Genomic DNA, 23,032 nt, shown 5'->3' on the forward strand with positions numbered 1-23,032 from the left:
ATGAACGATTTCTCAATGGCGGAGGAATTAATTTAGGCACGCGCGTTCCTGAGAGTGAACATTCCTCTGGCTACGGTAAGGACCGCTACAGGCAGGATACCCGTAAAGCCGTTTCCAGGGCACCTCTTACATCAAGATCAATTTCAGCTTGAAAAGCAAGTCCTGGTGGACAAATCGCACGAATCAATAAAAAATTAGAAGGCTTCAGATAGTGGGATCACATTCCGAAGTCAAGGAAACTCAATTTATGGGTTTACACTAAAATTATTGTATGGACCCACTTTTCAACGACTTCGAAAATGGTATCACTCAGTGCTTTGAACCAAAAGAAAGCTTGGATAGGTGAACGTAGCTGGGGCGGAGCTAAGAATTAAGGCTAGGGGGGGTTTTAGGCGCAACTAATACTTACGGGTGTGGGGGTATTGCATAACCACCAAGGTAAGCAGGAGTTGCGGGGGCCCTCCTCCAGAAAAAGTTTAAGAATCATGGTTCAAAATGGCGATTTTTACGGCTTTATGAGGGATATTTCATTAATCCTAACTCTATTCTATAAGTAATACTGATCCAAATAAGTAAAATGGATTAAACGAAAAAATTTCTCTGAGCTCTTGGGAGGGGGGTTTATCCCCCAAACCTCCCCCTCGCTGCGCCACTGATGTAGAACGCACCCCAAACTAAGCTCCAGACGCACAACTTTCATGAAGTATAAGCGTATTTTCCTGGCATACATTACGAGGATTTATATTTGAAGAGGTTCAGAGGCTTGACCTAGATTTGAACCTTAGTCCCAACGATTAGAAGTCGAGAACTTTTGCCTCTATGTCACCGTGAAAACTGTACTAAAAAGTTTAAACCATTTACAGTACTTTTCTTTATTTCCAAAAAATAACTGCAGCACCTTGTCTTGGAATGGTGCAAAAAAAATTAAGACGAAGTTTTCGAGACTGAGGTTTTGAATTCCTTGATAAAAATGTTATGTATTTTTGTGCATAAAATAGATATTCTACATCTGGAATTCGAGTCCCAGAATCCCAAAAATTAAAAAAAAATCTTTAGATAGGTATTGCTTCAGATTATCTCACAATCTACGTCAGGATTAGGAGACTAATTAAACATTTCAAATAATTTGGCGTCATTTAAAGTTTTTTATCCTGAAAATTACTGATTTTAATTTTCATGACACGTTGAAAATCACTTCTCAAGAGAGATATACGTATCTTACACATCCATAGCGACCCTTAGATTTGATTCGATCCTGAATGAGTTTCGATTCGATTAAGACCACGTAATCGTGATTTGACGCACTCTGTTCAATAGGAATGATTATGAATCAGCTTGTTTGTAGATCTTTGTTTGCTGACGCGGAAGAAAGACCCGAAGAAATACAGAGATCAAACAATCGCCGCGGAAACCTACGTTCTAACAATGATATGGAGAACCGAATGATTTCTATTGGTCATTGCAAATACGCCGAGTCACGGAAGTAAACCGAAAAAATAGCCGTTTGAATTTTGCTCCTAGAATTCCTATTTTAGGCGCCTCCTTGCTTCGTAAAGTAGATCTCCTAGTACTCAGTCAATTCGCAAGGATACGCAATTCGAATTATTTTTATCCAATTAGCGAGTGGAATTCATCGTCATGAACCAAGTCGCTGGACGAAATGAAAGTGCATGATCCGCGCGACCCTCGATAACACTCGTTCGGAGTGTGGAAATGGAAATAACGACGCATTTTTAACATTTTTCGTTCGAAAATCATTTTTGCACGATTTTCACTTTTTTGGGAGCAATGTGCGTGCTTATTTGAAAGATTATTTCATTCTGAAAATGAGTATTTGTGGTTTGTCATAGGTATTAATCGATTCGATTCTCCCGGTTCGCTGGTTACCGAGTGAAACTGATGTGAACCATATATTGTGATTGACATTCGTGGTACATGATATGGAATAGGAGGGTGCATTATTCGATTCGCGATGGGCAGTGTGCAGTCGTGATGAAAAGAATTATTTTTATATAAAGATATAAAAAGTTAATGGCATGAATATACATTCAAAATCGTACAACAAAATGAAGCATTCTCAACTATGCGATACTGTAGACAGCAGAAGAATTTTTCGGGGCTATCACACGTTTCTTGAGCAGAGCCTACGAAATACTAAATTATGTTTCTAAAATTACATCCTACCTGTAGACTATGCTGACGGAACTGAACAAATTATGCGAAATAGCAAAAGAATATTACACATTGCTCCCTTAAACACTTCCGCGGGATGGGTACATGTCAACCATTTTATTATTTACTACCATGTCTTCCAATGAAACGTACGCATTACCTTTATTCTCCTATAAATCTGATTGGTAAGAAATATTTTGGAGTATTTTTTAGGAGGCTTAAGCGGAGCACAACTGAGTATTATTTGACTCTCATGAGGAAATGGGGCAGCTTGCTTTTGTGAAGTACCTCTGTATAGATTCCCTTTTTACCGTCACTTCATGCCTATTCACTGTGAGTTCCTGAATCAGCTGGCTTATGTTCGACGCATTGCCGTCGGATATAAAAATTATGAGTTTTGACGGATTACTGCTTGAATCCGGTTTACATAACATCACTTCCGTATATAAGAACATTAACACTAGGATCCGACTCTCAAAATTTGAGATATTCGATGCTTTATCAATCATTCGTGCACGTAGCTGGCTTTGAGGAGTTTCCACGGCAACCACACCATCTGTCGTTCAAACTTGCTACTACGAGAGCGCTTCGTATTAAATCATTGTGGACGTGTGGTATTTTAGGATTTTGCGTTGAACGATATTATGCAGCTTTTCTGATGTTTTAAACAAAAATTTTATTCCTCGAACCGTGAAGAAAGGCGTCGTCTGTCGCTCAAATATTTGATTACGCGATTGCCTAGACCATCTTATATGATGCGGTACATATCATTACATGTGGTACATTATTGTGTGTTTGAACAATGCTCTTCCGTCATTCTGATCTTTTCGAAAAAGTGTTGAAAAATGAGGTACTTTCATATTCTTTGATGGGCATTAAATGTTTTCGCACGTCTTCGATGTCGTATTGAAAAACGAATTTAGTGTTGTTGCATGAATTTCTATTTGATTTAATATGTTTCACTCACCCGCAATCCACGAGGAACGCTTCTATCTTGGTGGGAAAAAAATTACTTGCATGCACTATTCATTATTTTTAATCATAGATACATTTATTCCTGCAAAATTGAAAATCTTCCTGTGCATGGTCAGTGATTACAATTGATGACAGCTTAAACACAGGTCCACTTGTCGGTTGCTAGGGGCTTCCTGTCGGATCAAATTTTATCTTCGTTTTCCTCTATTCATTGTTTTGGAGCAATAAATATTGCTGTTGCCATCCTTTATTCTACTGTTAACCCTTTTCTCTTCCTCCCCTCTCTTCTTTCTACCAACATCCTTATATCTAGGACGGTTCTCAGCGTTTCGTCCTCGCCTGCCATCCGAACCCTTATCCTCCTATACAGGGTGTCCCATTTATCTTGACCACCCGAAATAACTTTTTGTCCAGATGCAAATTCAAAAATGTGACAAGCAAATGTCCATTAGCCGTCAGGGGGACATTAATCAGCATGATTCCCTTCCTTGTAGCTATGTTATTTACAAAGATATGAATAGCGGTATGTCTTTTTTAAAGGGCACCCTATATTTTTTATTCGGCAATTCATTTCCTCTCCTAAAGACTTATTCAAAAATGTAGCACAGTGGACCATTAACATAAACACAACGTTATGAAAACATAAGAAACTCGTTCACTTACTGTGGACGAGTTTCTTATGACTGGTGTGCATTTTACTATGTTTTCATTTGTTCACCGTCAACGTCATCAAGTGGAGTAGTTCCAATACCCGCGTACCTGCCTAAGCGCTAGAGAGTCAGTCATTTTTCATAACACTGTTGTAATGTTAATGGTCCACTGTGCAACATTTTTTAATAAATCTTTAGGAGAGGAAATGAATTGCCGAATAAAAAATATAGGGTGCCATTTAAAAAAGACCTACCGCTGTTCATATCTTTGTAAATAAAAAAGCTACACGGAAGACAGTCCTGCTGATTAATGTCCCCCTGACGTCTAATGAACATTTGCTTGACACATTTTTGAATTTGCATTTGGACAAAAAGTTATTTCGGGTGGTCAAGATAAATGGGACACACACTATACTATGTCTCCTTCGTATCTCATCAAGAGGGTCACTCGCCTCGCCCACCATATATGGCACTTACTCGCTCCTTTTCTTCTTTCTATTTCACCCCTTCTATCCCATGCCATGGAAGAGACTGGTAGTCTAATAGGAGGACGTTGAGATGTCGATATGAGGATGGTAAAGCCTTCTGGCGCCACCTTACGAAAAGCCTCGAAGTGCGACGTTGACCCACGGAAAGGAACTGAAAATTCTATCCTGAATGTGTGGTATTCACACGCCAGCAACTTAGACTGGGGTGAACTTTTCCCTCACTTACTTTAACCAACCATCCGGTCGAATCACGGAGTAAGTGAGCACTGGGGGTGGGGGGGTTTAGGGGATAAACCCCTCCCTCCCCCCCCAGAGCTCAGAAACGTTTTTAAGTTTAATCCATTTTACTTTATTGGAATAATATTACTCACAGAATAGTGTAAATATTATTAATATGTCATTAAATATCCCTCAGAAGGCCGTAAAACTTACCATTTTAAACTATTCATCTTGAAAATTTTCTCAAGGAGTGCCTCCGCACCTCTCGCTTACCCTGCCGGGTATTCCTCACCCCCTGACTCCCCAGTATTAGTTGTGCCTAAAACCCCCCATAGCTTTAATTCCTAGCTGCTCCCCTGTTGTGGGTGAAATGAAATGTTTACCTTTGTGCCTAATGATGATCTCTTTCTTTCCACGTGGCAGGCGGAGATATGGAGCGTGTTCATCGCCATCTTGCGGAAGAGCGTGCGCAACCTGCAGGCGTGCACGGACGTCGGTCTCATTGAGCACGTGCTGCAGCGGCTCACGCAAGCCGAGACGGTCGTGGCGGGTGAGTGGCATCACACTAATCACACTCCCTTCATTTCATACATCTATCTGTCAATGCGCACGCGCGCGCACCCCCCCTCCCCCCCCCAATCCCACTCCTTCCAACATAACTCCCTCATCCCCATTAACATACTTGCGACGGCAATGCCCCGCGACGAATACATGGAATTAGCGCCTTCGACCATCGAGTCATGTCACTCCAAACTCCTCTTTCTACCTCTATAATCATGTAGAAAATTATACCAAACGATTCTTTAGAATTTTGTTTAATTACACCGTAAGAAAATGCACAATACGATAGTTTCCTTCATCAAATAAAACGAAAGGCATTGATTGCGATTCCTTACCCACCATTAGTGTATTCATAATATACAAATTATTTGGTTTTAGAAATCCCAGTTTAGACGATTGGCCATGGTCAATTTTAACGTCATTTGAAAAAGGCCAGATTGGCGCCCATGCGATGCCACTCCACGAGACGTCACAGGGACCTAGTTTCTATGCGAGTAGATAGGAGTTTTACATTCTCTGAAATTACCAATGCATACACGAGGCACATACTTCAGGGAAACATCTCTTAATAATCACCTATTAAAACTGCCTATGGTCGGAAAGTTTCCTTCGTTTGATAATGTATTAATAATCCTTATTGAAGCCAAGCGCTACCTGCTAGCACGGTACTCTGCTATCTCCTAGCAGCCTGCATCGCGTCACACATATCCTCCCCCTAGGTCACCTCACACGGCAGCAGCGGGAACCAGAGTGACGTCGCACGGTATTTTCCCAGCATTCATACTTCGTCGCGTTTTCACGCGCTTGAAATTTTTAACTTTTCATTTAATCGCGAAAAATAGATATGGTCATTTAAAAATGTAAAAGCGTGAAATGTGTACTCCAGGAGTAATAATCTTTCGATTCAGGCAATAAAAAAATAATAGGAAACCACCCCAATATGTAGAAAATTATACCATACGATCATTTAATAATTATTTTCATTACACCGTAGGAAAACGCACAATTTCAGGTTGTCAAATTTCATAACAATAGAAATGAGTACCAGTACACCTAGAGGATTACCTGTGTTTTGGTTTCTATTATCTACTTTTATTAGTTAGTGCTAGTAAATAATATTTTTATGTTACTTATTATCTTCATCGCCCCGAAAACAGCGCATACAAGGCCTTTGCCACGGAGGAAGGGGGAAACAAAAGCGTTGGTCGAACGGTGATTACGAACACCCAGGCCTTTGCTACCACCGCCCCAGAAAAAATCCTAGATTCGCTCCCGTTTACGCATACATAATGGATACATATTCTCCATGGATACGTACATTCTCCATGGATTCAAGGTTCACACAGATTCGAGATTCGGATGGATTTGATATTCACATGGATTCGAGATTCCCACGGTTCATTCGGTTCGTTATGAACGATTTAAAGAACCGAGTCATTGTCACGAATCAAATCCCATGAACCGAATCCATCAAATGAACCGTAATTCCCACCTCTACAGAATAGGTGTTCCTATAGGATGGAATCACCTCCATCCTTTAGATCGGAGATTGATGTATGCATTAATGTTTACAATCAGTTAGTGCGCGTCACTGCGCTTGCCCAGCTTCTACATGTTAATTACATCGAACAATGCGTTATCTCAGTGCTTAGAATTCTTTGAGTGCTCTATAATGATCGTATAATTGTTCACAGTTTATATAAAGACCAAGTAGCCATAATAAAATCTGGATCAAACTTTTAATACGTAAGAATAGGAAAAGGAATAAGACAAGGAAGTGCGCTGTCCCCGATATATTTTCATGTTAAAATCGAGAAAGCCATCCTTAAAATCAAACAAATGGCTTTAGTTGTGAGTACACGCGGATGGTGCGCTATAAAGGATGTGAAATAGAATAAATACGTTACTATGAAAAGACTACTAGACAGGAGATCGCAATGGTGGTCGGAATGGAATGGAAATTTTATTTATAATTGAATTTGAATTGCCTTGAGATAATTCTTTTCGAACCCCAAGATCAAGAACCCCAGATCTAATCGAAGGATGGCTAAAAACCAATGAAAATTTTCCTTATCTGGGAATTCGAAATTTTTCGTAAACTCCTCTTAGTTGACAGTGTATCTGCCGACTGTGGACAGCCTGCGAGTTAAGAACAAGTGACCAAAAAAATAAAATGGATATAGTTGAGCGGGGGTGCTTCTTCTTGATAAGCTTCGCCACTTTCTCCTCGCGACGAATTACCATTGGCGTAATCTCGACGTTATGCTCTCGTCTTGGACTCCCGTTTTCGAATTGTCATTGACACCTGCATCCTCAAGCTATTAATTTTCGCCCAAAGAAGCTGTATCATCGAACCCAGATACTTTTTACCCGTAGTCTGGCCAAAACCGATTCCTGAGCCTTCTTTCTCCTCCCGACCCTTACGTCTTCTCTGCTCCGACTGTTTTCCCATCTTGCATGAACACTGAGAACTTGCCCCGCCCAATATGTCTGGCTCCCCTTGAAGTAAGCCCTTAAGCCAGGGGTTCTCAGCCCTGCAGGGAATTCCCCTCGGCAGGAATATTAGTTGGGGATTTGGAGAGGAATTTGCGCCGCTCTTCAGCAAAATGTGACGGGCTGTAGATTATGTAAAACCTCTCATATTAGATTTTCTTTCATTTATTCTGCTTCGCGCTAATCCCCCGAGTTTATTGGGCGCCGCGCGTGAAAATCAATTTTTAAATATGAGCGTTATATTTCATTTTTACGTTTCAAATAATGTAATGTGCGTTGGGAATTATTTATTCATCCACAGTGAAACGGTATAATTACGATTTAAAGGTGGAAAATCCATTATGTGAGCCCAACTTTTGTCTTTTGTGTGAAAATATCTAAAATAGAAACATAAAATACGCACTGATAATACTGTGTCCAAAAATGGAAATTGTATAAAGAAAAAATACAGCACTTTATATATAGGGTGTCCCATTTATCTTGACCACCCGAAGTAACTTTATGTCCAGATGCAAATTCAAAAATATGTGTCAAGCAAATGTCCATCAGCCGTCAGGGGGACATTAATCAGCATGACTGCCTTCCTTGTAGCTTTGTTATTTACAAAGATATGAACAGTGGTAGGTCTTTTTTAAATGGAGGAAATGAATTGCCGAATAAAAAATATAGGGTGCCCTTTAAAAAAGACATACCGCTATTCATATCTTTGTAAATAACATAGCTACAAGGAAGGGAATCGTGCTGATTAATGTCCCCGTGACGGCTAATGGACATTTGCTTGACAAATTTTTGAATTTACATCTGTACAAAAAGTCATTTCGGGTGGTCAAGATAAATGGGACACCCTGTATACCTATAAAATACACCAGGAAACTTCTTACGGAGCCGCTTATGCCTCAATAATCTTTTTTTTTTCCTGCCTTCATCAGTTTTTGGTTTAATTAAGCCGGGGAACAAAGTTCGTCTCGTCTATGAGTGCATGGGTGAGGCCCGTAATTCGATCACGGCGTAGGCGATGGTTGTTGGAGGTGGGGATTGATGGAAGTGCACTAATGACGGTGCAACTTTGGTCGTCCGAGTGCGAAATAAGCGCTGCGGCGGCCGTTGAGTGAGTGACGGGCCGAGGGGAGCTTTTGCCTCACTCCGCGGGTTTTTCGCTCGTCTAGCCACTGTTTCGTTAACGCCGTGATCTGGGAAAGCGAGACGCGTTCACGCTTAATTGGGGGTCCGCGCCCAGCTTTGCAGGCGAGCCAACTCGCAGGCTGTCCACAGCGGACAGAGATACCGTGCGACAATATTCCGGAAAATTGCACATTTTCCGCGAATTCCCAGTGTAGGAAAATTTTCACCAGCTCTTCTTTATTCATCGATTAGATTTCTGGTTTGAGGTGTGGATTTGAAAAGTGTCGTTTTAATGCAAAAAATTCTCTTAAATTATCAATAAAATCTGTAGGGATGACTTTAGGGTGCACAAGAGCTATTCACAAAGTAAGGAACGTTTCGGAATAAAAAAAAACTAAATACAGCAAAAACATTTTATCATATAATCTGAATCAAATAATCTGAAAACCGATAATGTACAAAATGCGCGTTATTTCACAAATTTCATTGAAAAGTTTTATAAACGTTTAATTATACTTTTAATTTGATATCATTCGTGAACATCCATGCTTAATTTTGATTAAATGAGTTAATTGATTTTTAAAGTTTACTTTCCATTCATTTACTAATCTGCATTTAGTGTAGATTGTGCTTCAAATGAATCGGTCGGATTTTTAGCTGTGTTTCGATGAAATCTAAACTCTGGTTCGTATTTTTTTCATCCTTCATTTTCAGAGATACTACGAATTTCGCCCCGTCGTTAAAAAAACGCGATAGTCATCGAGACAAAGTTTAATCGATGGGCTTTAATTTACGAGCGAGTGAATTTACGAATTTGTCGTTTTGTTTATGGATTTTACCGGAGCCCAAGTCTGCTTTTATTTCTTCGCTCATTCGCCGTCATAGCCTCCAACCGACTTTTAGAGCGTCTGGCGTCCGACGCGACCTCTTAAACTTTTCCCGAGAGCGCTCTAATTCGTTGTGCTTTTGTATTTCTGGGCGCTACAAAAACGATAAATCTTCCATCATTACTCCTGCTTTTGCTACTTATTCGAGCGCTAACGGAAACTCGTGTCGTAGCCTCGGGCGAAAAAATGGGATTTATAATTTTTTCTCCCATTATGCTGTCCCGGCGGGATGTCCTTTTTTTGCTTGTACTGTCAAAATTTCTTCTTTAAAACGGTCTAATTTAGTTGAGCATTTTTAGTGTATTTGGCATTTGACTGTGAAAGATCATTTAAATGTTTTTGCCTTCTCTTTCGACTTGCTATGCTCATCTGCTTTTTCAAAGTATCCTTTCTTGAGAGTTGGTCTCGGCTATCTTCTTCAGTTCTATTCCTCCTGGTCTCGGGTTTCCATTTAGACTTTTCCGCGATGAAGGAACGTACTCAGCAATGAAATTGGCTTTCTTATCCTTTCCTTTCCCCAATACTGAATTTGTCGCCACGAAGTGGGTTTTCCATTTTCAGTCCCGTCCATCCAATCAATGGTTTCCACACTCCGCTGTATTACGCCTTCTTCTCTGAATGGATTCTTTTCATCTTCCAAATGCTTCTTCACGTGGAAAGGGATGACTTTTGTGATATTTTTTTCCGACTTATCATCTTCTTTATATATCGGTCTTTGATGTTTCGCCAGCCCCTCCAAGACATCACACGTTAAATTTCATTGTCTGCTGAACGTCCTCGCTACTGTATGGCTGGGCAACCCGGAGAAGATGTCATCAATTCCATTCTGAGTGAATCAGCAATATTCTACCTCTCTAAAGTGTCTCAGTATGCTTTGTCATCTTATTTTTCCATTCTCTCTGGTTGTCTTCGTTTTATTTTTGGTATAATATCACTTTTTCGACTTGAATGGCATAATATACGATTTTAATTTGAATGGCATACCTTTTTGATGAAACACACATCCTTAGGATTAATTTTACGTGAATTCTATTGTTTAAATTTTCCTCTGCATATTTTTTTAAAATCTCGATCGCATTTTCTTTTTTATTATCGTTGGAAGGCCGTGTTTATTTTATTTTTCACACAGATGGAGTCCAAATACACTTTTTTTTAGTTCGTTAACGTTGATTTTGTAAAAATTCAAATGTATAAATTTTAGTATGGAATCGGTGGGGGCTTCTCGCTCATAGCTGTTAATCGCTCTTTTTCTGCTCTTAGTTCTAGATCGAACTACTGTATTAGCAGTTGTATCCACAGCCTATCCGTTTTCTTCGCATTCAAAGCCTCACTTTCACATTTCTAACACAATCAATCCATTTGATCTTCACGATTCTTTTATGACACCACCCAAGCAGCAATCTATTTCCCAACAACATGCAGACAACATTGTCGGTGTTAACATATGATTGGTTTGGAAGCCATGGAGTTACTCTCTCCCTTCCGGTTTCCTTGGCCCCCTTCCCCCGATCGACTCCCTCACACCCCTTTTGTAGACCATCGCATCCATTTTGTTGAGCTTCAATCTCACCATCATCTTCTCCGTCCCTCCTGAGCTATCGCTCCAATGATGACGATAAAAATGACCGCTTCTCGCAATAATTTTCCGCGGTGGCTCGAGGGATGTGAATGCTATCCATTTTTCCGTTGCTCCTCTGAAACCGTCTTTTTGTCAATAAGAACACGCGCTCACTAAAAGTGATTGCAACGCAACGATCGGCTTTTAACCCTCGAGCGAGCGCGCTGGCGTATAAAGTACTCGAAAACCAAGGATGAAATATGTAAAATTGTTCAAAGAAACCAAAAAAATGATTAAATTGGTAAAATATTCGCAAAAAAATATAAAATGAACAAAATGCATACTAATGCACCAAAAAAAATGTTAAAATTGTGAAAAATCATGACAAATATTGAATTGTGAATATGTCACGTTTTGGGCCAATCAGGGCCGTTCCCGGCTTCCGACGCCGTTTAGGTTTAGTCTTCATAATTTTGGAGTGCTTTTGCACGCGCTCACTAGAAGCCTGTCTTTCTAATTCTCCTTCACTAACACCTGAAAGTTTACACTGGTCCCTTTACTTGTCATAATTGTCCCGCGAACGCACTTTGCGTAAATTCATTGCCGCTGAAGAGGTGGTATAGATACTCAACGGCAGCTGGACCATCCGCGGGTATAAAAGCCCGCTCATTTTTCAGGATCGTGGTCGTCGTATTTCAACATTGTACGCACATTCTAGTCTGGAATGGCCTCGTGTACAATGTAATTTGACTGTCCATGGTGCGAGTTTTCAAAGCACAAAGTATTGTAGCTGATTTATTTTTAGATCGGCAATAGGAACCAACACCTCTGGCGTATAAATTACGCCGCGCGACTGGCCGTTTACCAACTGTACCTGTGTACCTTTAAATCTGGATACCTGTAAATGTACATGCTGGAAATAATTTCTACAATGAAAGATAAATTTTAACAATAATCGAGTGCAATCATATGAATGCATATATAGTGGGAAAAGTAGGCCACGCGCCCGGTCGTGTAAAAATATCAGGCACGCCCGCGCGAGGGTTAATTAAATGACATTAGGGAAATGTAAATAGGGAAAGTGACGGAATAAAGTCCAGTGGTTCCCAAAGTGTGCGCTACCGCCCCCTGGGGGGCGTTGCTATCGTCTATAGGGGCGAAAAGTGCCAAGGGGGCGTCAGGGGGGCGCCGGAGGGTCCTGAAAATGTGACAAATGCGAAGGTTCCGTAACCTTCGTTTTGTCTTCGTTTTCAAGCTTCGCTTCTAAAGTTTACTTTGTTTCCCGCGTATGGAAGTAATTTAATCCATGTGTTTTCTTACATTTTTAAAGTAAGAACTGTTGAAAAATATTTCCAAGCCTTTCTTGCACAAGGGAAACGTTTGAAGGGGTTCAGTTTCATTTGGTCAATCGTTGGTACAACTTCACGACACAGAGAACTTAACTATTTATTAGTCATTTGAGAAGTCATTGTTTTTTATTCAATTATTACAATGTTCCTCATTTGGTTAGTTAGTATATGATTCTGATTATTATTTTAAAGATACCGATTAGGGGGGCGTTGAGTATGGGTTTATGGATCCAAGGGGGCGGTGGCTCGAAAAAGTTTGGGAAACACTGGAATAAACGATGGGAAAATGGACGGTGGGAGTGAAAATGATGGGTCAATGAGCGAATGCTCTTTCGGTCTCTGAAAACCTATCGCTAAGGGACGAAAGTAATGACCAAAGGCGAACAGGGGTCCAGGATGGAGCGCTGCACAGTGGGCGAAAGATGGCCAAAACTAAAAATCATTGCTCTATGGCCTAAAAGATGACGTTTTATATGTTTTTGAGGTTGCTGAGTGCGACTCTGAAGTCATGATTTAAAAAAAAGCAATAACTGATCCAATATGGTGGACTTAATAATTGAAGTGAGCGCAACTTGACTCGTTCATCGTGAGAATAAAGATTAAATAATGTGGCATATTAATTACGCTATAGAAATGATGAAATTAATAAAAGATGAATTATGATATATAAATTAATAAAAGTTCAGAATAAATAAGGCATAAACTATGAAATATAGGCATAGTGGGTAGTTTTAAGTTCACAAAAATATGAATGAATAGTGGAATGACATAGATGAATAAAAAAATGGCGCGCTGGGTCGAAGGACCCTGATTGAAAATATCGGGTCGAGCCTTCGGATGCTCATTGAATAACTGAACTCGAATGGTTGAGGGAAGGAATAGGCCGCCCTGCCCTGAATCTCAACACGCCTGAAGCGGCCCATACACATGGGAACATGGTTCGTCGGACTTGGTTCGGCGAACCAAGTTCATGGACGTCACTCTCCACACACAGTGGAGGGAAATGTGAGCAACGGTTCGCCATTTCGTCAGTCTGTCCGTGGAATCAGATGAGATGAGTTGTTCGAAGTCGGCAGCTGCTGTGATGAGTTCGGTTTTTTTTTAGGAGAAACCAGTGTGACTCAATTCGGTTTTTTATAAAATTTAGATCTGCACCCGGAATTGCCTCTCGAGTCAACAGCAACGGATTATTTAATGCGTCGTCCCGCTTATTCCTCTCTCTATATTCCTCACTTTTTACTTTCCACAAACACGGATACTCCCTGTAGGCTTCAATAAAGTCTGTTAGAAGCGAAGGGTTTATGAAATTGACACCGTCAGCTTCAGACATTGTAGCGCTGAATCAAAAAGCAAATAATTTAATACGACAATTCGTCCGTTCCACAGCGTCTCCACGGACGAAATGGGCGAACAACGGTTCGCGTCTTCCACACACGGACGAACTTGGTGCACCCTGGCGGCGAACCGAACAAATGTTTTCCATCCCGATGGAAGACCAAGTTCGTGACAAAAAATGACGAACTTGGTTCGTTTACACTCCACACACACGGGAACTTGGTTCATACGAACCAAGTTCGGCGAACCATGTTCCCGTGTGTGTGGGCCGCTTGAGGCTTCGATTCGGGGGAGATCTACCTTCACCTAACCAAGCTAATGTTAGGGTTGAATCACTGAGTGGGTGATCATTTGCAATACTAATATAATAGTGTAATAAATTCAATACAAAAAATATACACTAACATTCGCCTCTGAAAATTTTACAGCAATTTCAATTTCCTCACCCATCATGCATTACTTAGCACTTACATTCTCCTGTTGTTCGCCTTCATCCTTCAGACCCCTTTGTTTTACTTGCTTCTGTAATACTCCTTCTTCGAGGTACAAATTTCCCTAACGTACTTCGCATTACTTTTGATTAGGCTTTATCAGACCTTTTTTTACACACTCGAGCCCAATGATTCTCTCGTTTCCTATTACCTGTCAGTGATCTCCTCCGCTATTATTTTTCTAGTAGGTCCCGATTGGGGACAGCGAGCGAATGGGACGGTCGCCTCTGGTCGCAAGCTCAATCAAATCATCTTGAGGAAGAAGGTTCTCAAATAGGGTAGTTTCCTTCATCAAAGAAACCGAAAATCATTCATTGCGATTCCTTACCCACCATTAGTTTATTCATAATATACAAATTATTTGGTTTTAGAATTCCCATTTTAGACGAATGTTAATGGTCAATTTTAACCTCATTTGAAAAAAGCCAGATTGGCGCCCATGCGATGCCACTCCACGTGATGTCACAGGGACATAGTTTCTATACGAGTAGATAGGAGTTTTACATCGTCTGAGATTACCAATGCATGCATGTGGCACAGAGCTCAGGGAAACATGTCTTAATAATCACCTATTAAAACTGCCTATGGTCGGAAAGTTTCCTCCGTTTGATAAGGTATTAATAACCCTTATTTGAGCCAAGCGCTACCTGCTAGCAGGGTACTCTGCTACCTGCTAGCAGCCTGCATCGTATCAGCACTCAAAGCCTCGCTCCAAGGTAATCGCACACGGCGATAGCTGGAACCAGAAATACGTCACTCGGGCTTTTCCCATCATTCCTACTTAGCCGTCGCGTTTTCGTGCGCATGAAAATTTTCACTTTTCGTTTATTTGCGAAAAATATGTATCGTCATTTAAAAATCTAAGAGCGTGAAAGGGGTACTACAGGTGTAATAATATTTCGATTTAGGCAATAAAAAAAATAGGAAACCACCCTATTTGGAGTTGACTCGTTGTCGAGGGATGATTCCATGTCGCGAGAAACATACGCACGGCACCCATGGGCGTGAGGCAGACTGCCTTGTTTTAGCGCGGCGACCACGCTCTGTTCCTCCATCATTTGAGTAATGCCATGTCTGATTGATCACCGCTTTGCCCTTAAGTTCTTCGATTTTCACGAGACGCCGTGTGGAGAACGCGGTCCGAAATGTTGGCGCGAATGTCAATTTTCATATTTCAGCCGTGAAATTTGAATAATGATTTTCAAAAGGGCTCCTCGGCAATAATTCCATTTGAACGTATTTCCTCATTTATTAAGGGCTACCATAACTATTTTATTGTTTTATTGCAAGGATGCTGCATAGAGGTCCATGTCTATGTGCTGGGAACATTTGAAATGTCTTAACGATGTGCGGGAAAATGGTTCGTTTCAAAACTGCCGAAAGCCTTTCTAAATGTTTCGAAATTAACAGCTTTGATGCGCGTGGATTTTTTTTAATCAAAGAGGCAAACTCTAGCACATTCTAATTCTAGTTTCGAATTTTTGTTCGTATTAAAAATAAAGTAAAATTTCAAAGTTCGTGAGAATCAAAGTGCTTTGGGTCGAAGCGGCGGTCGATCTCGTATGGAAATACTCCCGAGTGTGTTTGTCGGTGTGTTATGTGTGTTTGTGTGTACGCATTTGTGCAGTGTTTTTTGTGTGAAGGCAAAATTTAAACTTGCAACCATCACATTCGTTCGCACATTTGAACGCGAGCGTTGTGTTTAATTGAGCATATTAAAAAAAGAAAGAAATTGTGCCAGATCATGGCTTTTTAAAACTGCTTTTCTTGGAAATTTTTAACGTGAATTTCATTGTTGAAATAGTCAAATTCGCTGTCGAATTTTACCTTTACTTACCTTTACAGATGGGATAAAAAACAATTACAAGTATCTAGGTAAGTCTATTCTTGTAATAACATCTAATTTGCTACTTACGAGAAATGTGCTGTGTTGTATTGAATTAAAACAAATGTTTTCATAAACGTTAAGCCATTACGCTTTACATCGTGGCTTAATGATTATGTTAAATGCATCAAGCTTTGAGGTAATTCACGTTTTCTTAGGAATAAAAAGCTCACACATGCGAATATTTTGTGTGCCTATGGAATTATTGTTTCTTATTTCCTCTGTAATGTATGTATGTATGTGTTTTGACCACTGCAAAAGTGCATGGTAGTCAGTAGTTATCCATCAATTATCCCTCTATTATTATTTGCCAAGAATGGCCATTTGCCTCGACTTGCATTTGTTGAGAGTAGCTTTGAAACATTTGCTTTTTGCTGCATTCGTGGTTCGTGTGAAATTTCCTTTGTCACTCCCGGTCGTTCTCTTTCAGATCTGCTCATTGAAATGCTCGGCGTCCTTGCGAGCTACAGTATCACTGTTAAAGAACTGAAGCTTTTATTTGGCACGATGAAAGCTGTCAACGGAAAGTGGGTAAGTACTGCACCGTGCGGCTTTGCTTTATCGTAGCTATAGACTAACGAAATTCTCTTCTACATCTCACTCTGAAAGATTTTTTAAATAATTTTCCTTTTGTATGCAGTTTCTTTGAAAATTGAAGCGAAAAATAATCATATTTAAATAAATAAAATATCGTAGCACTTTTCCACAAGTTCTATTAATGCGTAAAACGCGTTTCGGCTCACTGAGCCATCACTGGCTCATTCTTCAGCCGTTCTATCTGTTGTCTTGTATCTGATGATGGCTCTTCTGGTGTCTTGTACCAGATGATGGCTCAATGAGCCGAAACGCGTTGTACGCATCAAAAAATCTTGTAGGAAATTGCTACGATCTTTTATGCATTTAAATATGTTTAACTTCCACCAATTGAAGCCTGAATCTGTTGAAAAATAATCAATTGTACATCAGGATTGGGCACCTCAAAGTAGGCGAAAAAAAGTTTCGAATTGGGGGGAGATTAATTGGGGATGATCAAAATGAATATTGTGCAAAGCTAATAAAATATAAAGCAAATAAAAATTATAATTTTTTTTTTTAATCTGCTTTGTTCCGAATCATGTTTTAATACCGCCGTGACTTTCTTTTTGTTCGTCCAGGGAAGATGATATAGTTTCATTGTAGCCTGTATCGACATTGCATAGAAATTAATTCGTGGTGAATTGATTTAGTCTTTATTTTCGTCTCAATATTGCCGGAAACTTCCGGATTATTAGTTGACAGTGGGTTAAAATAGGTAAAAATAGGTTTGGAATTTAATGAAGATAAGTCACATAAAAATTTAAAAAAATAGGTAACAGTTTTGAAACATGTTAACTTAATATTGAGATAAAAAATGTTTGAAAATGTGTTAAAATTGTGCTAATTTTTTTATCCAAAACAGCATTGTGCTTTTTGCAAATGGAAGTGCATGTAGAAAGTATTTTCTGTCGAAGTGCACCATTAAAGATATACTGATAAGAATGAAAATTAATTCAAATGAATGGGATCGTAAAAATTGGAATCGAAATCATTGCAAAAGTGTTAAAAAAATGAGTTGAAGATGGCTTCATTGTATTTAAAAGAGCTGCAAACGGTTGAACACGAGTCGCGCGAAAGATGTTTTCACCCGAGTGTGTTCGTGGCGATGAGTGCATTGATTAATTCGCCTGATGTGCGTCTCTCTCCCGACAGCCCCGGCACTCTCCGAAGCTCTTGAACGTGCTGAGGCAAATGCCGCATCGCAATGGACCCGACGTGTTCTTCAGCTTCCCCGGAAGGAAAGGCTCCGTAAGTATATATTCAACAGCGCTGGCTATTTAGATTAGATTCGTTGATGCGGTGGGGGATCAGCTCCCAGGGCACTTAGACCTGTAGGTCCATTGTGCTAACCACCAATCATGGATCACCCAGAGAGGCCTATGTCCTTAGCGACGGACAAAAGGTCCCCAATGGGAAGATCTCTTACTTCCTTGGGCTCTATAAAAGGTGAGCCCAGATGTCTGTATCGAGTCCTCATGATTGCGGGGCACTCGCATATTAGATGAGTGGTTGTTTCTTCTCTCGTCTCACGCCATCTGCACCTATCTGAGTCCGTTACCCCAGCAGGTGCATATGTCTCATTACATGATAGTGTCCCGTAAGCAGGCCTACTACCGTCCGCACTTGACTTCTGTTCATAAGGAGAAGTCTTCTCTCGAGTCTAGGAGAGAGCTCTCCTAGAAGGGTTTTTGCCTGACGTAACCCCGGTGTTTCTCAACAGCGCTGGCGAGTTCACTTTTAGGAGGGACATGGAGTTGATGGCTGAATAAATATACGGATTGTAAACTTTTTAAAATCAAAGGTTGGCTGCTCAGGGAAAGCCTTTTGCTTTCCAATTGCTTTGGAATCCTTTTGAAACTGTTTTGAACCGCCAAAATCTGTCATGGAACTGCTGTGGAACTCATTTGTACGAAAAATTGGAAATATGAAGAAGTTTATAACTCGTTTGAAATCTTTCGAACTCCTTTGGTCAGTGTGTGTTCCACTGAAACTGATCTCTACACATTTGGAACTCCAATTGAATGATTCGACAGGATTTTCAGACGTCATCATTCTTAATGTAGGCTGCATTTTCTGGGTTTCACCGCGTCGTGGTTGTGTTGGAGACAACAGTTTCTCCTGCATTTCGTCTGCATTACAGCAGGTGTCTTCGACCTGAAGACGCCTGCTGTAATGCAGACGAAACTGTTGCCCTTCGTCTTCAGGCGTCTTCGACCTGAAGACGCCTGTTGGAATGCAGGAGAAACTGTTGTCTCCAACACAACCGCGACGCGGTGAAACCCAGAAAATGCAGCCTACATTACCATCGCACCGCGGAACCCTTCGCACCAACGTCATCATTCTTATTGTAAATGCTGTGTCCAGAGAAGATTCACGTGTAACTGCTGTGTACTGAGAAGATTCGTATGTAACTGCTTTCCATACGTTTGAAATTCCTGTTGGACGACTCCATGCAATGTACAGACGTCATCATTTGTTATGGAACTGTCTTCTACGCGCCGACATACCATGGCCAAGTTCAGTCGGAGTCGTTTGCTCGAGAAAACGAAATTTTTCTAATATATGCATTAGAAATGCATAAGCGTTTTAAGAAATAATTGTAAGTCAGTTAATGGAAACGGAACTCTAAAATGTTTATTCGAGTGAGTTTAAATAATAATTATTCTATTTTCCTTGTTGCTTAAATCGTAATCTTGGACCCGTTTTGAAATGCGACATGGTTTTCTTCACTACGTACTGAGAATCTTGGTTGCGTAAAATAAGGTATTCGATAGCAACTTCATGGCAAACGTCGCTAATAATGGAGTTTTTTGGCGTTTCCAAGTAGATAATTATGGTAAAAACATCAGTCTATGCTTTCAAAGTATATTTCGCACATAAATGTTGAATTTTTCGGTATTTTTTGCAACAATAAAAAAAATGATTTTGTTCTTTAATATTTTCGGAAAAAGTAATATTTGGCATCGATTTATATGCATAAAACATACCGGTCGATGTATTGTCTTCCCGATCCCCAGGAAATGGTTTACGTCCATTTTTTCTCCCGTATTTTAGGACTTTTTTCGCCAAAAATGAATCCTTCCTTCGAAAATATGTTTCAATGTATTGAAACAAGTTCGGGTACCTACCCGAAAAGGATATTTTTCTCATTTTGCATCGGATTTTCAGATATTTAACATGACGGTTTTCAAGGAAAAATATCCAGAAACGAAGGCATTTTACTCAGAAATGGACACTGAATGATCCACGTCAACCACGGAAGACCGGAGTTAAGCTCTCGATGAGGACTTTCTTGACCACCATAGCCACTGTACCTTTCGGATACGTCCTGTGGCGCCTGCACTCCATGGGGCCTGAGGGGGCCCGAGCCCCCTCAAAGATTCGTTTGGGGGGCGGAGCCCCCTCAATAATTCAAGAAGATAATTAAGTGATACAATGCTTTGTGAAATCACAACAATATATTGGTATTTTTTATTTCCCATGTTTGACGATAGTTACCTTTTAAAATACATTCAATAATGTGTTAAAACAAATCATTAGAAGGTAGTAAGCAGGTTAACTGAAAATAAGTGGTGTGAATCATGATAGTGTTTCGTTGCTGCGACACACCTCGAATTTAACCTCTTCCCGGGGCAAGACCCCCTATACTAATCCTTACCCCATATTAATGTATTAGGGGGGCCGACTTATAAAAAATATTGGGGCCCCCCCAATATTTTCTATAAGTCGGCGCCCCTGGATACGTCTATCTTGTGTTATTGTTGTCGAGTTAGAAGGACCTTCCGTGGTGGCGAATATTTGGGACTATTGCGAAATAATGTTACTGCCGCACTTCAATTCGCAATATTCGACTGGCCTAAATTTTCTAAGCAAACTACCATAAACTTCAGGAGAGATTTAGACGTCATCTTGAACTAGAGGTGGGTTAAACTGTTCATTTTGATGAACCGTTCACTTTGAACCTGGTTTAATTTGGTTTGTGCAGGTTGTCATAGTAATTTCAAGCAAATTCTGTCCCGGGCCTTTACTTGGTCATCCGTGTGCAGGACAATATCTGCTGCTGTAGAATAACCCAGAATTAATATTTATCAATCCAGCGTCTGATGTTATTCGCGTATATAACTCTTTAAAATGCTGCTCTTATGAGCAATTTAGACTTTCACACGCAGCTAACTGTTCTTTATAAATATTTTTAGTATAAACCTCATTTGTGAATCTAGCTAGCTCTTAGATATCTTAGGTATCTATCCACTCTAAAGGTGCAATTAACTGTCAATAATAGCATGCATAAGACGGTGAGAAATAATCAGTTTCTTTGCTAAATTTGTACTTTTGGTAGAATGTAAAAAATAGTAGAATCTGTTACACCCATGGAATTCTGTAACATATTTAAATGTTAAACATTGAAAGCAAAGAAGGAGTTAGCCCTTTTGAGGGGTATTTATGTGCTAAAAGGTCTCAATAAAATACATGAAATTTGGCGACGTGAAAAAGCTAATATCGCATCAAATAAAATCGCCGTAGGTAACATATTGTTTTCATTCCTTCGAAAATGATGGATATGTGTCTCAGTAGACTTTCTCCGGAAGAGTACCAACCGCATCCCCTTCGATGTCTAATTACACTTCAAACTATGTAATTTGAGGAAAGTTGAAGCCAAATATTTGTCTCTTAAAAATCAGAAGTTCAGACCTCTTACAGCAACGCACGGTAAAATATATTAACCCAGTTAAAAGTTAATTCCATTACGAATAATTTAATAGCAAAATGCATAGTGGATATAGCATTGTTAAACAATTTATGTTTAACTTTTCCGTTTGCTGAAGTACATTTTTGCATAGTATAACTAATCAAAATAAAGTTTTAACCTAATGTTTAAATTAACTTTGAACCATAGAAAAAATTACGAACAGATAACCGAGCCGTAAATTGACCTCGAACCTGAACCATCGCATCCTGTTCATCGAACGCGAATGTTCAAATGAACACAAAATCAAAATGAACGCGAGAGCTCAAATGAACAGCCAGGGGAAACGAACGGCCTCTAAAAAAAAAAAGAACTTCCTCATAGAAAAGAATGCCCTCCGCAAAATGAACGCCGAGGGGTAGAAAAACGCCCTCCGAGAATGATTACTCTGAGAAAAAGAACGGTTAAAACGAACCTAATATTTTGAACAACCGTTCGAACCGCTCAGCAGCTAAACTGTTCAATGAACAGTGTTAGTGGACGGAAGGGATTGGCAGAGAAGGAAGGGGAGGGGCTCGGTTGTCTATGACGTACTTCGACGGCCTTGGATGAATTGCGTCGTAACTGCCATCTGTTGTGACCAGGGGCGCAGCTAGGAATTAAGGCTGGGGGTGGGGGGGTTTAGGTGCAACTAATACCGGTGTTGTATGATCTTAGGTTTTCCCGGCGTATCAGTTGCAGAAAAGTTTCTCGGGTTTTCCACCGGTTGATGTCGTCCATGTCTCCCGACGTTTCGATCCGCAAGTCGCTGCTCGAAACGTCGGGAGACATGGACGACATCAACCGGTGGAAAACCCGAGAAACTTTTCTGCAACTTATACCGGTGTGTGTGGGGGTATGGAATACCCAGCAGGATAAGCGGTAGGTGTGAGATTGATAAATTGCGGAATTTTAAGATACACGGTTCAAAATGGTGAGTTTTACAGTTTTCTGAGGGATATTTTATTAATCCTTACACTATCATATTAGTAATATAAATCCAATTAAGTAAAATGGATTAAACTTAAAAATTTCTCTGAGATCTGGGGGGGGTTTAACTCCCAAAACCCCCCGCTCGCTCCGCAACTGGTTGTGACCACTATGCACTTGCTGGAGTAAACTGCAGTTCCAAATACTTCTTGGTAAGCATACTTTTTGGACCGAATACGCCGCAATTTTGCAGCGTAGGTGTACATGAACAGTGAACAGGGAGTTTTAGAGAACTGTTCATTTTCCAACCGGTTCATTTCAGTGAACAGTTCTTTTTGGAAGTTCGGTTCTTTTTGACCCATCTCTATCTTGAACTGCTACAAAGCAGTTTGCATGGTGTACAAATGAGTTCCGAAACGGGTGACCGACTGGTACAAATCAGTTCCAACACGGGTGAACGAATGGTACAAATCAGTTCCAATGTTAATTCCAAATGAGTTCCAAAGGTTGAAAATTGGTTCCATAGCAGTTTCCATTGGAAATCCAAAGCAGTTCAAAATGTGTTACGTATGAGTTAGAAAGGCGTACAAATGAGTTGATGACATGGTAGGACGC

At 40.2% G+C, this 23,032-nt stretch overlaps 1 protein-coding gene across 6 annotated transcripts in view; it reads left to right on the forward strand.

Annotated features, from left to right (window-relative positions):
* The window catches only part of LOC124162702 (neurobeachin), a 1,312,932-nt gene that overhangs the window by 831,643 nt on the left and 458,257 nt on the right, over nt 1–23,032 (forward strand). For all 6 annotated transcript variants that reach the window (XM_046539305.1, XM_046539311.1, XM_046539306.1 and 3 more), the window contains exons 3-5: nt 4,928–5,054; nt 16,616–16,716; nt 17,914–18,009. In XM_046539305.1, coding sequence (XP_046395261.1) covers nt 4,928–5,054; nt 16,616–16,716; nt 17,914–18,009 — 324 coding nt within the window. The remainder of the gene's footprint in view (nt 1–4,927; nt 5,055–16,615; nt 16,717–17,913; nt 18,010–23,032) is intronic.

Source organism: Ischnura elegans, chromosome 7 (assembly GCF_921293095.1).
Source record: "Ischnura elegans chromosome 7, ioIscEleg1.1, whole genome shotgun sequence".
NCBI classification, from domain to species: domain Eukaryota; kingdom Metazoa; phylum Arthropoda; class Insecta; order Odonata; family Coenagrionidae; genus Ischnura; species Ischnura elegans.